General features: G+C 35.5%; 1 protein-coding gene across 1 annotated transcript; it reads right to left on the reverse strand.

Moving 5' to 3' along the window:
- Nucleotides 1-4537: 4537 nt before the first annotated feature.
- Nucleotides 4538-8131, reverse strand: LOC107797525 (auxin-responsive protein IAA26-like). The gene is made up of 6 exons (XM_016620425.2): nt 7809-8131; nt 7286-7696; nt 5871-6148; nt 5423-5570; nt 4991-5055; nt 4538-4893 (listed from the first exon to the last, which is right to left on the reverse strand). The coding sequence occupies exons 2-6, from the start codon at nt 7612-7614 to the stop codon at nt 4874-4876; spliced, it is 840 nt and encodes a 279-aa protein (XP_016475911.1). The 5' UTR covers nt 7615-7696; nt 7809-8131; the 3' UTR covers nt 4538-4873.
- Nucleotides 8132-18090: the final 9959 nt, after the last annotated feature.

An 18090-nucleotide genomic window follows, 5' to 3' on the forward strand; every position in this document is an offset into this window, starting at 1 on the left:
TCCAGTTGATCTCGAGCGAGTACCAGTTGTAGACCCCATCGACGTCAGTTCCCATGTTGCCCTGAATGCAAATCTAGGCGTCGACCCCGAAAATAACATCTGTAGATATGTTCAATCATCCGGTCAAAACACATAAGGCGGCGAAGAAGGCGGAATCAGCCTTCGAATAATATTCAAAATGCTGCAGGCTCAACAAGTTGCAATAGCACAACTTCAAAATCAGAACCACGCACCGAAGTAGGGTCGAACCCGAGCCATCACAGGAAGTTGTTCACATGGCCGAGCCAGTTCCGGGGAGGTCAAATATGAATGAGTCAGGAGCCTGTGGTTGAGGGGGGAGGACGTAAAGAACCAGTACAAAAGGAGGGTTCTGATGACCTTGATTTTAGTTGGACTGAGGGTGAGGAAAGTGGAGAATAAGAAGAAACTGTGAATAGTCATGAGGAACATGCTGCTCAAAACATACCCGAATAAGAAAAAATGAGTGAGAATGAGGGAGCATCTGGAGATGAAAAGGAGAGTGATACAGAGGATAAGACAGTTGAACTGGCTAATGATTCTGCAGAAGAAGAAAATCAGGTGAAGAATAGGAGGTTTCTGAAAGTAAGGGTGAGGATCAAGAAGAGATGAGTGAGAGTGAAGGAGGTAATGACGAAAGTGATAAAGAAGAGGGGAATGTGATTGAGGAATCTGAAGGTTCCATGACAATTGGAAACACTGTCTTAGCCCTTTCAGAAGAAATTGGTAAAGAGATAAGGGCTCAAGAAACTTGGTCTCTGTTAACTCCTTGGAGATGAAGAAGTTAGCAGTGATGCAAATAATATTTCTCTATCTTAGGTAAGGAAAAAGCCTAAGAAGATTACTGTGAAAGCTACCAAGTCAGCAGTCTCAACAAGAAAAGTAGTAGTTCCTCCTACTAGAACTCCCCTCACAAGGAGTAATAGAAAGGCTGTTGATGCACAAATCATGAAGGAGTCCAGAAGTGCAAAGAAGCCTAAGAAGAAGGTTGCAATGTTGGAACCTGTTGTTGAAGTGGATGGAGAAGATGGATCTGACTTTGTCTTGCCAGCAAAGTATGCTACACCAAAGAAAAGGGGTGCCAAAGTCACCAAACTTGCTACCTCTTCTGCAAGAGCAAGTAGGGGTAAGCCAAGAAAGGATGTGACAACTGCAGTTGATCGACTCACAGAGTTCAGGAACAGAAAAGTGTTAAATAGGAAGATTCTTGCGAACACTGATGAGAAGGGAATGGCTCAATTGGTTTAGAAACTGGAGCTACAGGGGTGGAAGCACATGTTTGTCAAAGATTTCCCTCTAGTATATGTTCTTGTTGTGGTGGAGTTCTAAACAAATTTCACTTTTGATGGGAAGGTAGTCAAGAGTAAAGTAGGGGGCTTCGACATGGAGTTTGATGCTGAGGAACTGGGGCTGCTTTTGAATATCCCTTCTTTGGAATTTGACAATTATTTGAAGAAGAAGTGGCCAGCCATAGACAATGATGTTGACTATCGCATTGTGGTCACCAGGAAGTTCTCCCAAAAGTTTGAAATAGATGCTCCCTAGAAAGTGTACCAAAGACAGATATGACTCCCTTCCACAAGCTACTGTTTCAGTTTATCAACTCCTGCATTCTTCAGAGGTATGAGAGAAGGCATGAAGCTACTCTGCTGGACATGGCTGTGATGGAGATACTTGACACTGGTCGACCTATCAATCTTCCTAGCATGATGATTCAGTACATGGCAAGAGTTGAAGATACCTCCAAACCAAAGCATGCTATGCCATATGGTTTCATGTTGACTGCGTTATTTGACAAGCTCAACATTGCCTTACCTGAGCTTAAGTTTGGAAACCACAATGACGTTTTGGATGTTGTTATCCTCAAGTAGTGTGGCTATGAGGAGATCAAGTCTAGAGGACCCACATGATCGGCCATTCTTCCTGGGAGCAGTAGGGTTGTAGAGCTCAGCAAGAGGTTGGAGCTGGCTATTGAAGAGAATGCCAAGCTTCGTGAAGACAATAATGAGTTGAGAAAGGAAACTAAGCAACTCAGGGAAGAACTCCAAAGAGACAGAGAGGCCCATGCTCAATAGATTGCTACCCTTGTGAAACCTTCGACCCCCTCTGCCTCTCACCCCTGAACATGTTCCTTTCAGTGTCCTTAGTTCTTTTGCTATTCTACTAATGTCTTATCTTTTGTTTCTTCTGTCTTAGTCTGAGTAGCCTGCAGCATGCTTAGTTTATTTTGTTTTAATGATGAAGACAAGGCCCTGTCTTCTTTTGGAACTACTTAATGTCTCATTTTACTCTGCTTTACTGCTTTGTATTCTTTTGGATCATCAGCCTTCTTTATTTGCCCTTTCTTATGCTTGTATTGTCGTTTGTTTGGCCTTGAATCTTACATTATTTGTGCTTAATGTATAACATGTGTTTGTGTTTTTCGGTGATGCCAAAAGGGGAAACATAAGATTGGAAGGTTATGGGTTGTGAACATACATGTCTGTCAATAGTACTTGTCGTGATCATCTGGTTCTTTGATGTGATTGCCTAGTTCTGTGTACAAAGTTTGTCATCATCAAAAAGAGGGAATTTGTTGAGTATTGAAGTTTTGTTGATTAACAAAGTGTGACTAACTGCTCAAAGAACCATATCCTCAATGTAGCTGCTTAATTGTTGTGAAGAACCAGCTCCTCAGGTTAAAGGATCAGCTCCTCATGATTGATATTTGTACGTATGTACAAGAGAGTAACTTTATCTCAAAGTTACCCAGATCCGAATTTGGTGGAAGATGGCTGCTATAAGTGATAAAGGTCGTTGCTCAAGAAGATACAGATATATAATTCAGTCAAAGACAAAAGTCCCAAAGCTTATGTAATCCTTGGAACAGTAGGAGTCCTATCAAAGAGTAAGCTAACTATGAATAGAACTTCTAGAAGATCTCAAGTGGCGTTTTAAATATGATTGATTTTGGACTTCTGAACTATCCTTTTACAAATCAGCTAAAGTGTCATAAGTTATTTTTACATGTGTTAAGTACTTGCTTTGTACTCTTCCAAGTCAGTCCAGTGAATATGTTTTAGGAAATTGAGTTGTAAGGAGTGAGTATTTTGCTTTACAAGTTAGAGTAACTTGTGAATCAATAGGAGTAGTAGGAGTACTGGAGAGTATTGAATTAGAGTCTTGTAATTGATACATTTTGGCTCATTGTTCTAGTGGAGCTGGAGTTGAAAATCCTACATGGTAGGCCGTAATTTTTGCGCCTTTTGAGCTGGGTTATTTTTCACGTAAAATCGTTGTGTTCATTTTCTTACTTATTTACTTTACGCTTAAGGAACACGGTAAAGAACCAAGTTCTTTAGTAATCCATACGGGCACTCAAATTAACACTCCCAAAAATTGGGAACATAATATTCCTAAGTGTTTCAATATTCTAGGAGTAGAAACTTGAGGAATGTGGTTTATTCTTCATGTGGGTGCTGCATTTTATTTCATTTCACCAAGTGATGTTCAACTCTTACGGCTCTAATACTTTAAAAAATTTTAGTATCAGAAAGACAGTCACTGCTTCTCCAAATACATTGATTTCTGTGACTGATTTGCCAAATCTGACAACCAGATTTCATAAATCAGGGAGGAATTATGGGCATTGCCAATCTTCCTTGTTCCCTAATCCGAAGTTCTAAAGAATTGGCTTTTGATTCTTAAAGAGTTATCCACTCAAAATCAAATCATCTGACGAGATAAACTTCAATACTTTACTGAAAGCATATGGAATTTTAATTTACAAATTTTTTTTTTGATAAAGCTAGGGATGGCTCGCTTGTGCGCATTTCAACAATTCAATATGTAATGTAATGTATTTAATCAGGTACTCCTACGTAATTGTAGGCAAATCGCGAGGATTCACCTAATATTGCCTCGGCTAGAATTCAAACCTTGATTTTTGAGGTTATTACACCTTCTATTTCACTCCAAGGTCACTATCACCCTTGAAAGTACTTCTTTGTTATCTTTATGAGCAAACGCTGATTTCAAAAAAAGTAAATTTTTTTAAAAAAAAAAAAAAAATTCTTATGTCCAAACGGGCTCTAAATCGTTTGGGACGCGGATACAAACCCGTGAACAGGAGGAGAAGGAAAGCATTTGGCATTTTCACCAGCCGACACTGATGACTCATGCTACAGTAAAAATGTCAATAAGGGAATTTTCAGCAGCTGTAGTGCGTATTTACCGTGCGTATTCACCGATTAAGCTCAACGACAAAACCTCACATCATCTGTGCTTTGAATGGGTTATTTCAATATAAATTTAAGGATTAAATATATTTCATATTAAATTAAAAGTATTAACTAGAATCAATATTATCCTTAATTCTAAAACTATAATCCTGGTATATTCTAATCTTCAACCAAATGAGATCAGTAAAGCTAAATCCATTTTACACAGCTTTGCATGTCCTGCATAATTGTAACGTTAATTGCAAGATTTGTAGCTAACACGTTGATTAAATCATCCTTCATACTTTAAGTAACGCAAATCAAGGTTAAAAGTTTTCTGCTAATTAAGTGCTAATGCTCAAGAGGGAGAACGAACGGTTTACATTTTAATTTTATACACTTGCAGAAATTAACTAGAGGTAGCACGCATCTCTTAATCCTACGGATGTAAAAAAGGGACAAACAATCTAAGAAAGCAATATTCATTTTTTGCCTTCCAAACACAAATATTAGCAGCAAATATTCATAATTTACATAAACTTTTTGCTTCTGCTACTTCAATAATGAAAAACTTTCAATTCCATGCAAAACAAGTCATTCTCTTCTTAGAAATGTTGATTCTCAAGATTGCGCGTTAGATCAGATCATTAGGTCAGCTAATTCTGCTTAATTCCACCTGCAAATTAAAGCCACCAATCTCAGTTCCCATATTTAATTTGGAGCACAATAATTGTATAAACAAATCAAATAGGCAAACACAATTTGAAACTCACGAGTAAGGGTGGAGAGGTCGGAGCTTTTCAACACACGCAGCCTTTTCACAGTAGACACAAACATGCTGAAAATGTCACACGATATGAAATTAGAACAAACCGAATAAAACAACAGGAATAAACAGAAACTTTGAAGACTAATAATAATTGTGTACTGAAACCACTAACCAAATGCCATACTAGAATTCAGAAATGGGTTTCCTTTATTAGGTGCACTATGTCATAAACATGCATTTTAACTCAATCAATATTCAATTATTGTCCTATGCACTTATAATTAAGGACTAAGAATTCTTCTACACTAAAGATACAAAGATTTCAGACAGAAAAAAAGTGCAACTAATTGTTATCCATATATATTATAGCATTAAGATCTAACAACAGAATATTAAAAGAGAATCAGATCTATAAGATGGGAAATAAGATGCTTACTGCCAAGGGACATCCCCAACAAGCATTCTGTCACCTTCATTATCCTCATAAACAAGCGTATATTCGCCACTTCCGTCCAATAATCCTGTTATCGCTTTCTCTCCTTCTTCTTTCTTCTCTTTCCCACCACCAGATGGATCACTTTGAGCTTAATTAACACAACAAAAAAACATAAAAGTAAGAACTTTTAGTTCAAAACCCCCCTTCAAAGTTAAACTTATATATGTACTTATACTACTAAGTCATCTTTACATGTTATAGAAGGTTCCGCATTTTCAAGATTATATAAGTTTCACCTTTTACCAGTCGATGTAACAACAACAACAACCCAGCAGTGAGATCTCACTGGGTTGTTGTGTACGAAGACTTTCCTCTGGAGGACAGAAAGGCTGTTTTTCCGATCGACGTATTTAAGTTAAACTCTAAAAAGAATGAAAAAATTATTAACCTGCAAGAAGGCCTCTAAAGAGTTCATCAACAGCAGAGGAGAGTTTATCATAGCTGTCATAAGCTTTGAGATCTACTTTCCTTCCAATAGGAATACCATCCATATTGATCTTAACAAATAATCCTTTCTGACAAATTTCCATTGGTTTTTTGTTGGCAACAATCTTATTTGGGACCACATTATGTGACTCAGTCACAGGTTTCAAAGAGCTGCTACTTGCAATATTCTTCCTAAATGAACGAATTGGAGGCCAACCCACTACTGGTGCTGGTGCAGTCCTATTTTTATAAAGAATTAAACAAGTAACACAAGTTAGTCTCAAGAATAAAATCGTTACTATCATATGGAATTTGTAAATAATTAGGATAATAAAGGCCCAATAACTTTAAATTATTATATAAATAAAAGCCGAAAGCAGCCATAGGGAAAACTTCAAACCACCACTAACACAGGGCATCACAAGCTAGAGAGGTGTATAAAAATGGAGTTTAATTTTATGTATTGACGGTATATAAATTTTTGAAACCATTAAAGTAAAATAAATCTATAACACCTAAGTTAAGAAGTAAATTTTCCAGCCTAATAAGGTAACATTGTGAAATTGTGTGATAACGTGCTACAAGCCATTAATTTAAAATGAATGGTAACTTGTGAAATTCAGTGATAACCTGCTACAACCCGATATATTAAAATGAATCACACAATCAGTGCTATGTGAACATGTATAGATTTTTAAACCATAGTTAAATTGACCTATAACAACATGTAATTATTCATGGTAAGATTAACTTGAAAAAATTGAGTGATAACATGCATGCTATTACACTCATGCAAGGATTAACTCGAGAAAATTGAGTGATAACATGCTATAAAAGATTAAATTGAACCAACATATAACTTAAATCAATAAAATTAAGCTAAAACAAGGAAAGAATTGCCTAAATTTCCGGGTAATCAAAAGTTGTGTACACGGAATGAAGTATGTTATAACACGAAAAGGATATGTACCAAACAAAAGAGAAACACGGCTCAAATATGATTCAACATATTTGTACCATATCAAATGGTAAGGAACTGAGAAAATAAGGCACTATTTGTTGTTTGACTGACACAATTAAACGAAATAAATGAATGAAAATAGTACTATCAATTTGCTTTCTTTTTTAAAAAAGATCAAACTTAAATCAGAAACCAACTTTCAAAAGTAGGAGCAATTAATGAATGAAAATAAATAAAAATACTTTATACTGATCTGCAAATCACATTACACTAGAACAGACAAATATTACAAGATGAAATGAAAGAATTCTGTGCATAGGACCACAACAACACCTGACATGGAGTGCAATAGTGAATATCCTCTGTCAAAAACAAGTAAAGTAAAAACAAATAAGGGGAGCAAAAAGCTGAGTTACCTTTTCTGAGCACTGTTGGGGACAGGACCTGTTTTTGTAGCTGGTGAAAATGCCTTCTTTTCTGCAGCACTCTTCTGCATATCTACTGCTTTAGAGCAACCAGCTGTCTGTAATGATTCCTGTGCCATAACACTATGTTTCTGTGGTGTTGATTGAAGCTGAAGAAATGAAGAAAACTTCTGCTGCTGAACTTGGCTTCCATTGTTAGGAGCGTTTGAGATGTAACCAAAAGGGAAATGGGTTTCATCCTTTTCTCTAGACCAGTCTCCGTTTGGGGGACCAAGCCTTAACTCGAGCTTTTTCTCCTCGTTTCTTGAATAACCTTCCATTTCTTTAACTTTGCTATGTATTCAACGTCAATAAAAATGAAATAAAAGACCACCTCTATTTGATATCTACCTAAGTAACTTCCTGCATAAAAGAAGATAACATCAAGTTCACAAGAAATTTACGTTTAAGAATAAGCTATGGTTAAAAACATGCCAAAAGGTCATGGAAAGTTGAAGATCGTTGTTGTAAATACCTTGAGTTTCAACCAAAGCTTGAAGTGAAAGACACCCACATAGTGATGGAGAAAAAAATACTGTATAAAAGTTCTCTAAAACCCAGAAACCAGATGATTTAATACTTCGAATCCAGAAGATGTAAAACCCCAAAGGAACACTACAAAGACAAAGAAAAATAGGTCAAGAAAAGGAGGAAGGGCTATTATATATGGTGATGACTAAAATATTTTCTGGGGTAAGCAGAGAGTGAGAGTGTGGGTTTTATCTTGAGATTATTCAAGAGTGGAGAATAGAGTTAATAGAGAGAGAGAAATAGCAGAAGATGTAAATAAAAGGAAGCTAGAAATATAAGAGGGAGAGTCATGTATATAGAGAAAATAGGGGGGCAGAGGGAGATTCTCTTCACTCAAAGGAACGGACCCAATCCTAAAAACAGCAAACGGATTTGTAGCAAAACTCACGCAACCACAACCCCCAAAAAAAATTTGTTGTAATTTGTTTGGTTCAATGAGCAAAGCGTGCTGTGCTGACCACCCTTTTTTTTTTTGACCTTTTCCCTCTCTCTCTGTATATATCTTTAAAGCTAAAGAAAAAACTTTTTTCTGAAGCCTAATAAGTATGACTCAACTCTACAGAAACCCTATAGGATTAGCACACTTACCCAGACATACCCAAAGATCTTTTTAATTTAGTTAATTAATTACTATAGTAAAGAATTCTGTAAACCCGCAGAAAGTCATGCCTCGCTAAAAAGAAGTGTGAACAGTAGGTTGCTTCTAACAATGAAAGTCTTTTGAACCACTTCTAGTAATGTTTAAGTAAAGTAACATTAAGTTTAGAAAGTGACTTGATCTTTAATTTGAGGAAGGCTTATTCTTAATTGTTACCAAACCCGGTTTAGAAAATTGGTTCTTGCTATTTGTTTATGAATTAAACATTACTTGCTCGAACAACTTAAAGTAATTTAACCCTATCAACAAAAGCGAATTAAAATTTAATCATGATGGATTCGATCGTGAGATTATAGCACCGAACTTCTTGTATTTTTAAATTATATTATTCATTGAAATTTAGTAAAGCATATGAATTTTAATTTGAAGATCCATAGACAAAATTCTTCGGCCGACTCTAATTATTAGTGTGTTATAATGCAGATATTTTGGCTAATCTTCGTATTGCCAATTTTACTTTTTACTTAATAATTATTATTAAATGATTTGATTATTTTAAAATTTGTATATTCCTAGTTTATAGTAGAAAAGAGTAGAAGAGGAATAGAGATAGAGACAGAAAAAAAAAGTGAGGATTTTGCATGATCTGTGTTTTGGCAGAGGAGGTGCAATAAAAACATGCAGATCCCATAATTTTGTCTTCTTCCTTCGATTCTTTTTGCGTATCATAATACTGTCCACAGTCTAATTACGCAAGCCTATTCAGCCTTCCAAAGGCCACTCAGTGTAACTATAACTTTATCACCATTAAACAAAGCCACTTCTTTTTGGTTTTGAGTAATTACAGTATTTTGTGTAATGGAACAGTAAATTATTTCTCAAACTGTTGTTAGTCCAATTAGTAGGTTTTGTTGTTTCCTTAAAGTCAAACATTTAATTAACAGCTGATAAGCTTCTTTAATTACTTTTGATTTCCGCTTAAGTTTGACATTACTAAGTACTACAAAGCCAGAATAATAAAGCTCCACGTCACACCTTTGAATTTAGAGTAATTTAGGTTCCTCACGTGTGGGTTTTGGCTTCTCTTAGTATATATTCTCAGTTCAATGGTAAGAAACCTACCTGCTTTGGTCTAAAACTTTGAAAATGATATGTATACATGTCTCTATGTATGTATTACTCATAGTCTTGGTCAAACAAAGAATTCTCCTCCCTTTGTACCAATTGCTGGTGACATTTTGGTCTTGTTTTACTCCATGAGCCTGCATTTAATGTCTTGTCATATCAACCTCTAAAGTCGATTGGTAAGTATACCGAATTGACAACTAGTCGTGCATTCCCTTAATTGGCATGACGATGACGAAGTTTATATAGCTTAATCAAAATTTCTAAAACATTAATAGGGTCGAACAACCTGAGATTAGATCTGATAATTAGTGATCGGATGGGCTTGAGCCTGGCTTTTAAAGAGTTGACCCATTTTATGATAAATTCGAATATATAATAGTACAGTATTTTGTGGATATTTTGGGATTTGGGAAAAAGAACGAACGGAGTATTGGAGAATCAGGAGTTTCTGTCGACTGCAGTAAGTAGAGTTTGGATACTGAGCAACGCCATCTCAACCTTTGGTACTCCACATTGCCACGTGTCCTGCTTTTACGTGTTTTCTCTGTTTTTCCATTTAACATCTTTTATGGGTGTTTGTATAACATTCGACGCTTCTTATTTACATTTTACAGTATTTTGGTTTCCGACCATCAAACATGCTAAAGAGCTTTTAATGCCTGTATCGCTCAAGTCGGCGGTATAATTAACCGCCTGTTCTGGATAATATGCGCGTAATGCACCCGAATGAAGAGAGTGAGCACGGGTAATTTTGATTTAAAAGATTAAAATAAGTAGAAAAAAATAAAAAGAGGAGGCAGAAAATAAATTTAAAAAGAGAGAAAGAAAAATAAAATAAAAAGGCTGAAGAGACCTTCCTCCTCCCTCATTAGTGTCGTCCGTTCCCCATCCCCCATTTCTCTTCTTCTTCCCTTCCATTCTTCTCTTCCTCTTCTTCTTTCTCCCTCTATTCTTCCAGTGGGGGTTCAAATGAAACCTATGAAGATTCAATTGATTTTCTGTTTTAGCTACTTATAAGTGTGGGATTTGACTTCAATTGATTCTAGGGGGGTTTGTAAATAAAGATTCCAACTTTCTTCGAATTGGGTAAAGATTCTTGATAAGTCTCGTTTAAATTTGTTGTTCTAATTTATAAGTTTGCACCGGAACTCTATGGGATAGTGACTGAAAAAGGGTATTATCTTGGCCTTATTGGTAATAATAATTGAATAAATATTCAAGTTTTCTTCAAATTAAAACAACCTATTATAATTTCACTAGTGGAGTCTGGGGAGGGTAGTGTGTACGCAGATCGTGGCCTTATTAGTAATAATCATTGAATAAATATTCAAGTTTTCATCAAATTACAACAACCTAGTATAATTCCACTAGTGGAGTCTGGGGAGGGTAGTGTGTACGCAGACCTTACCCCTACCTTGGGTGGAGAGGCTGTTTCCAATAGACTCTCGGCTCCCTCCCTCCAAGAACTCTCCACATTGCTCTTGGCGTGACTCGAACTCACAACCTTTTGGTTGGAAGTGGAGGGTGCTCACCACTAGAGCAATCCATTCAAGTTTTCTTCAAATTGAGTAAAGATATTTGATGGGTCTTGTTTATTTATATGTAATTTTAAAGTAAATATGCAATGGAACTCTCCATCAATGGTGTGACCGAAGAGGGGTGCTTTTCGTGAAGTAAAAATAAAATAGATGAACAAGTAAAACATGAAAAGAAATTATATAATTTGTAAATAATGTGAAAAAAAGTAAATTATTATTTTACCATGAAAACTCTGACGGGGACACTGATGTGTCATGATGTGTCATCCACGTCAAGCAAGTGAGCAAGACACAACTGTAGAAGTGTTTAGAATATCATGTTTGAACAAGTTCACGTGTCAAGCAAGTGAGCAAGACACAACTGTAGAAGTGTTTAGAATATCATGTTTGAACAAGTTCACGTGTCCACTTGAAACTCTAATAGAGTAAGAGGGCCGAGATGTTAAATGAAAAGAAATACAAATGTCTATTAGTCTATTATGCCTTTTTTCTACTATCAGTACTCACTACTTCTTATTACTCTCGTATCATTTAATATATTATAAAAAGATATTTATTATTATTTAAAATTATCAATCAAAACTTAAACTCATTTTGTTTTAAACGTATATAAATAATTTGATTATCAATTTTTTTTAATACTATTAATAAATAAAAGTTAAACTCATTTTGATTTAAACGTGATTAAATGACACGTCTAAGTAAATCTTTTTTGAAAGCAGGCACGAATGACAATAGGAAGACACAGTTTGAGTTTTCCACTTAAATATTTAACGATTTAAAATTTTAGATGAGTTTAATCTCAATCAAAATGTCGATATCTATTTGATAAATTATGCGTCTTTTATTTTGATAATTTAACAAACTTTATGAGAGAACCGGATAAGGTTCCTGATACAATTAGTTCCCTTGTGTGCACAGTAACTATTCAGATGTCTCGTTCAATTCTCGATGAAATTAGATAAGGGAACAGCAGAGGGAACAGATAGGGATCAGTTCCCCTGGTTATCGTGCAGTCAACTCTACAGTTGTAAAAGTTGTTGCTCTGTACCGTCTGGAAAACTGTTGCACTGTACCGTCTGGCAACAATACAGCAGCACAGTTGTAGCTTGCTAAAGCCAAACTAAAGGACACTTTATTGCATCATCCTTGATGACATCACACGCATATTATCAACATGAGGCAAGCGATTTCATTTTCTCAAGACTTGAAAATCCAAAAAGATAATATTCTCTCAAATGTTAGCCATCACCTCTCTCAAAAACAAAGTTGTTGCAACCTCAATGACCAGATCCAAAGATTGAAGATATCTTAAATCCTTAGGTTTATTGAGTCTTTGTTATTTGTTCTGCATTTGTAATCCTACACTACTTTCAAGAAGTGTCTTTGTAGGGCAGATTTAAACCGCTTTTTGGTTTAGTTTCTTGACTAGAGTTAGTCAAGATTTATTGATTTGTAATACAGTTATTACAAAGAGACTTGCAATATAGTTATTGCAAGTAGGTGAGGGATTAAGAGTTTAATTCCTAAGTTACAATAGGTTACAATCTAAAGTTGCTCGGTTAGTAAAATTGAAATCCTACTAGTGTAGGTCGTGATTTTTAATCCCGTAAGCTAAGAGTTTTCTACATAAAATATTATTGTGTTATTTACTTACCGTTGTGTGTGTGTGTTCTGTAGGAACTAATAGAGAACCAGGTTCTCTATATAGTTTGGTGGACTCTTAGCTTACATCAATTGGTATCAAAGCAGGTTCTTTCTATAAGGCTAACACCTAGAAAGGATCTACATGGCTGCTCCATCAAATTTTGAAGAAGGTCAATCAACCTACAGACCATCAAGATTTCAAATGGTTCGTAGAAATTGAGGCATTCCCAAGAAGGGCAGTTCTAGCATAAACACTAAAGGATATGATTGCTATCACAAGTGCGGAAGGCCAGGATATTTCATCAAAGATTGTCCTCTCCACAAGCAGGACCATTACAAACACAATGCTTACAAGATGGTTAAGATGAACCCGGTCCCTGATAGGAAGTTCAAGAGAAGAGATGTCGTTGATAATATTGTAAAGCAAGCTCTGGCTGCCTAGGGGGATTCCTCGAGTGAATTTGAGGGTGATGATGAACAAGAAGACACAAAGCTGTAAAATATGATTCCATATTTGCACTGATGTTAAAATCTGATGAGGATAAAGAAGATGATGACGATAAGGTAAACTTTCTGGACGTTCAAAGAAATTTGAAGTCTTATTCTAAAAAGAAGTTAGTATGTTTAGCTAATATTTTAATTGATGCTTACTACAACCTCAGTAGTGATAAAAATATTTTAACTGAAGAAATCAGAGAGTTAGAACAGGAGAGAGATGATATGGTAGTTGTAGTTGTAGATTTGAAGAAAACAGTGGAGGAAACAAAGAAAGAAAATATCCTCTTAAAAGATTCAATGGAAAAATGTATGAACTCATCTAAAGGAAAGGAAGTGGCAAGTGAGGCACACCTTAAGCTTGAAAATGAACTCAAAAATATAAAATTGAGTCTTGCTGCTGAACTTAAAATGAATAGATGACTTCAGGAAGATTTAAGCAGGGTTAAAAATAATCTAGATAAATCTCTGAAGTAGACCTGGTCCTCTGATATAATCATTTCTACGTATAAAAGTAATGGGGGTAACATGCAAGGAATCGGGTTCCACAAGGAAAAAGCCCCCTATAACTCATACAACAAGTATGTTATTATACCTCATAACTGGCTTTGCACTCACTCTGGTAAGACTGGTCATTACAAAAGTTCACGTAAAGCATAGTTTCAGTCTCAACGGAAAAATAAAGTTTTTGTTAAAAAAAGTATCTACTGCTAAGGAACCTGATTCTCTTAAAAAGAAATGTGTGATGCCTACATGGACAAAAAGACGTGTGATTCACCCATTCCCTCATTACTAGGGACCCAAAACTTATTTGGATTCCCAAGTCTAATCTCTCATTCTCTCGTGCAGGCAGTAGTAAAAGAAAGAAATCAAAATGGTACATGGATAGTGGCTGCTCTAAACACATGATTGGAAGAATGGATGGTTTTCTTTCACTCAAAGCCCTGTAAGGTGGGAATGTATCATTTGTAAATGACAAAAAAAGGATACATTCTGAGAATTGGAAAGATTGAGAAGACACTCTCTCACTCAATTGAGAATGTGTATTATGTGAATGGCTTGAAGTATAGCATGTTGAGTGTCTCTCAAATTTGCGACAATGGAAACAAAGTGGAGTTCTTATCAAAGTCTTGCACTATCACCAATCTTGTAACTAGTGAAGTGGTTCTGATTGCAAAGTGGTTCAAAAATATTTATTCTGCAGACTTTGAATCTCTGAATGGTGGTGCTCATACATGTCTGAGTGTTGTTGATGATGATGCTGAACTATCGCACAGAAGATTGGGACATGCAAGTTTCACTTTGTTGAACGAACTGATTAAGAAGGACATGGTTCCTAATTGCCGAAGTCAAAGTTTAAAGACCACAAGGTGTGTGGTACATGTGCGAAAGGGTATCAAGTCAGGTCCTCATTCAAGCCAAAGAAGAAAGTGATTGCCTCAAGGCCATTGGATCTTCTTCATATGGATGCCCAACAGAGAAGGAAAGAAGTACATTTTCGTTATTGTTGATGACTATTCAAGAATAATATGATAATGATGATTAAGATAGAGATTATTCAAAGATCCCTGGAGATATTATTGATATGGCAAACGGGAAGGCAGATCTAATGAGTCCACTCAAGGAATCTAGTGAAGAAAATGCAGTAGAACTTCCAGCTGATTTGGAGGAATCTTGTCCCTCCATCACAACAACTGAAGCTGACAATAAAGTTGTTGATGTTGTATCAAGCACTCCTAATGTAGATCAAAGAAGTGATTTTCACACTTCCATCGATGCCAATGATGGGTCTCACATGGCGGAATTTGGTCCCTCATATTCTTAAACTCACACGTCTAACTAGAAGCACAAAAGCTAACATCCTCTCCAAACGTAATCACTTATTTGGATTCAGTGATTCAGACTAGATCTAAGGCAAGAAACATGTTTGCGTTCACAGTTTTCTTGTCTCAAATTGAGTCTAGAAATATCAAAAAAACATTGAAAGATGATGACTGGATTATTGCATGCAAGATGAGCTCCATTAATTTGAGAGGTTTTAGGTTGCTCGAGGACGAGCAAGAGCTTAAGTGTGGGGTGGTGATGTTAGGCTATAAATTAATATTTTCGCATGTAATTTGCCTTGCATTATACCTCAATCTTGTTAATTTTGGTGTAAATATTTATGACTAGAGCTTAATAATAATGTTTATATGTGTAGGAGTCAATTTGTAGTGATTTGGCAAGCGTGCATGCAAAGTGAAGTAAAAATAGAAGAATTTGGAGGGAGTATGAGTTTGGTACCCAGGTTGGTGCCAGGCACCAACCAAAACGCTTAAGGCAGAATAGTGGAAAATTTCGGTGTCCTGATTGGCGCCAAGCGAGACGGCTAAGGGCGAATTTCGTCCTAATTCGGCTAGGACTTGGTAGTTTCGACCCTACACGCCCCCAACATGTATAAAAGGGGTTCTAAACCTATTTCTTGGGGGTTAGACATTATTGGGTAGGAAAAAGGCGACGGGAACACTTAGAAGCAATGAATCACAAGAGTTTTTCTTTTCCATTCTTCCTTAATCTATATTTTAATGCTTTCAATTATTATCATAAGTGTTAGGTTGGTTATGAGTAGCTAAACTTTCCCATCTAGGGTTTGATGGAACCTCTTGAAGGATGGCTTTTTCACTGGGATTAATATGAATTTGGTATTTACTTTTCTCTACTTGTTCAACTATACGATTCTCCCCGAAAACGCCTGTCATTTTTTTGTGATTGAAGGGCCATCAATTGACTGTGCCTATTTAATGTGTATTGCTTGGTAAAGGATACACATTTAGGTAGTTGTTGACCAACATCACTCCTGACGTATATGAGGAATCAATACGGAGGGTTTAAAGATAGGATTAGGAATAACGAAACATTGGTGCAATCTTAGTGAGCGGCAAACTAGTGCCAGCTAGCGTAGTTCGGTAGAATACGTCTAGTAAATTGTTGTACTTGCTCGTAAGAGAATTATGACATCCAAAGTGCTCACGATCAGTAGAGAATATCTAGCCGAATTTATATGAGACGTGGCGGGGAGGATTCCGACGAGAGGGAAAATCGTAACCCTAGATCTTTCAAATCTTGTCTACAACATTTGCCCTGTTAGTATTAAAATTACAGCTTTTTAATTACCTTGCCTTTAGTTAGTAAACATTCAAATTATTATTTAATATCGTTGAATGTGCTTGAATTTGTGCTAATCTAGTGATTGTAATTAGTAGGCTAATCATTCGACACTTCTTATTTACAGTATTTTGGTTTCCGACCATCAAACATGCTAAAGAGCTTTTAATGCCTGTATCGCTCAAGTCGGCGGTATAATTAACCGCCTGTTCTGTCCTCCATTTTTTCTACTATCAGTACTCAGTACTTCTTATTAATACTACTCCATCACTTAATATATTATAAAAAACTTGTTAATTATTATTTAAAATTATCAATCAAAACTTCAACTCATTTTGTTTGAAACGTATAAATAATTTGACAATCTAAATATTTTTTATACTATAATAAATAAAATTTAAACTCAGTTTGTTTTAAATGTATGATTAAATGACACCTCTGAGTATGTCTTTTTTGAAAGACAATAGCAAGATACAATTTGTCTTTTCCTCTTAAATATAAAAATTCAGATGAGTTTAATCTCAATCAAAATATTAGATATCTATTCCCTCTATCCAATTTATGTGATATTATTCTTTATTAGTTAGTCCTAAAAAAAATTATATTTAATAATAATTCAATTTTAATTTCTCGTTTTACTCTTAATAAAATAATTTTTAGCAGTACCAATTTCTATGATATGTTTTAGAGTACAAATGTTATTTTATTTTTATTTTTTAAACTTTATGTTTAGTAAAACACAATTACATAAATTGGTAGGGAGAAAGAAAAAATGATCAAATGTGAGGGGTGATATATTAGGCAGGGAGCAACGCGTGATCTTTGGGTCAAATCAGAGAAAGAATCAAAAGGCCCTGTGAAAAGGTGGGTGTGAGTCCCATTTGAGTCCTACATTTAATGATGGTTATGGTTTGTTGGAGTTTTATATTGGAAGTTAGACATAGCGCACTACAACAAATATTTTTTTTAAAAACAATTCCGAACTTCGGCAGTCATATTACAATTATGATGCTCCTCTCTCCTCATCCTTTCCTGCTTAATCAATGAATAACTGGTCACTGTATAAAAACTATAGAGGAATATTTTAACAGTAATATAACTACATACCTAGGACTCGAATTCGAGACATCTGGTTAAGGATGAATGAGTATTTACTACTCCACCACAACTCTTATTGGAAAAGTTAATAGGTTCAAGTCGATTATGCCTGTATCATTCAAGTTGATTGCTAAGTATTTTTATTCCTTTTCAACTCAATGCCTTCAATGTAAATGTTTTTAAAAAGTTAGACTAATAACGTGAAAACTAAAATAGGTAAATTTTCATAATAATTTAAAACACATAAAATTTTAGTGGATATAATTATTACCTGATCCCTTCGTAACCATGGTTAGCTTTTGGTGAACTATTTCTTTATACCTCATGTTCAGTCCGATTCAATGTATCCTGCTAATTACCTAAAACCAATAACTTTTTCATCTTCTGACCTTTCCAAAAATAATTAAACCAATAATTCTTTCGTGCTTGATATTTTGTTTTCTACTCTTTTTTCATTTTTGTTTTCTACTTTAACTGAGTCATATTCGGTATGATTACACTTTTGGCAAATCTATAGAAACCCTGCCTTCTTTTATCCATAAATTCAGCTGGCACGATGAAAGAGAAATTGTTCTTTA

This window comes from Nicotiana tabacum, chromosome 4, assembly GCF_000715075.1.
Source record: "Nicotiana tabacum cultivar K326 chromosome 4, ASM71507v2, whole genome shotgun sequence".
Lineage (NCBI taxonomy): Eukaryota > Viridiplantae > Streptophyta > Magnoliopsida > Solanales > Solanaceae > Nicotiana > Nicotiana tabacum.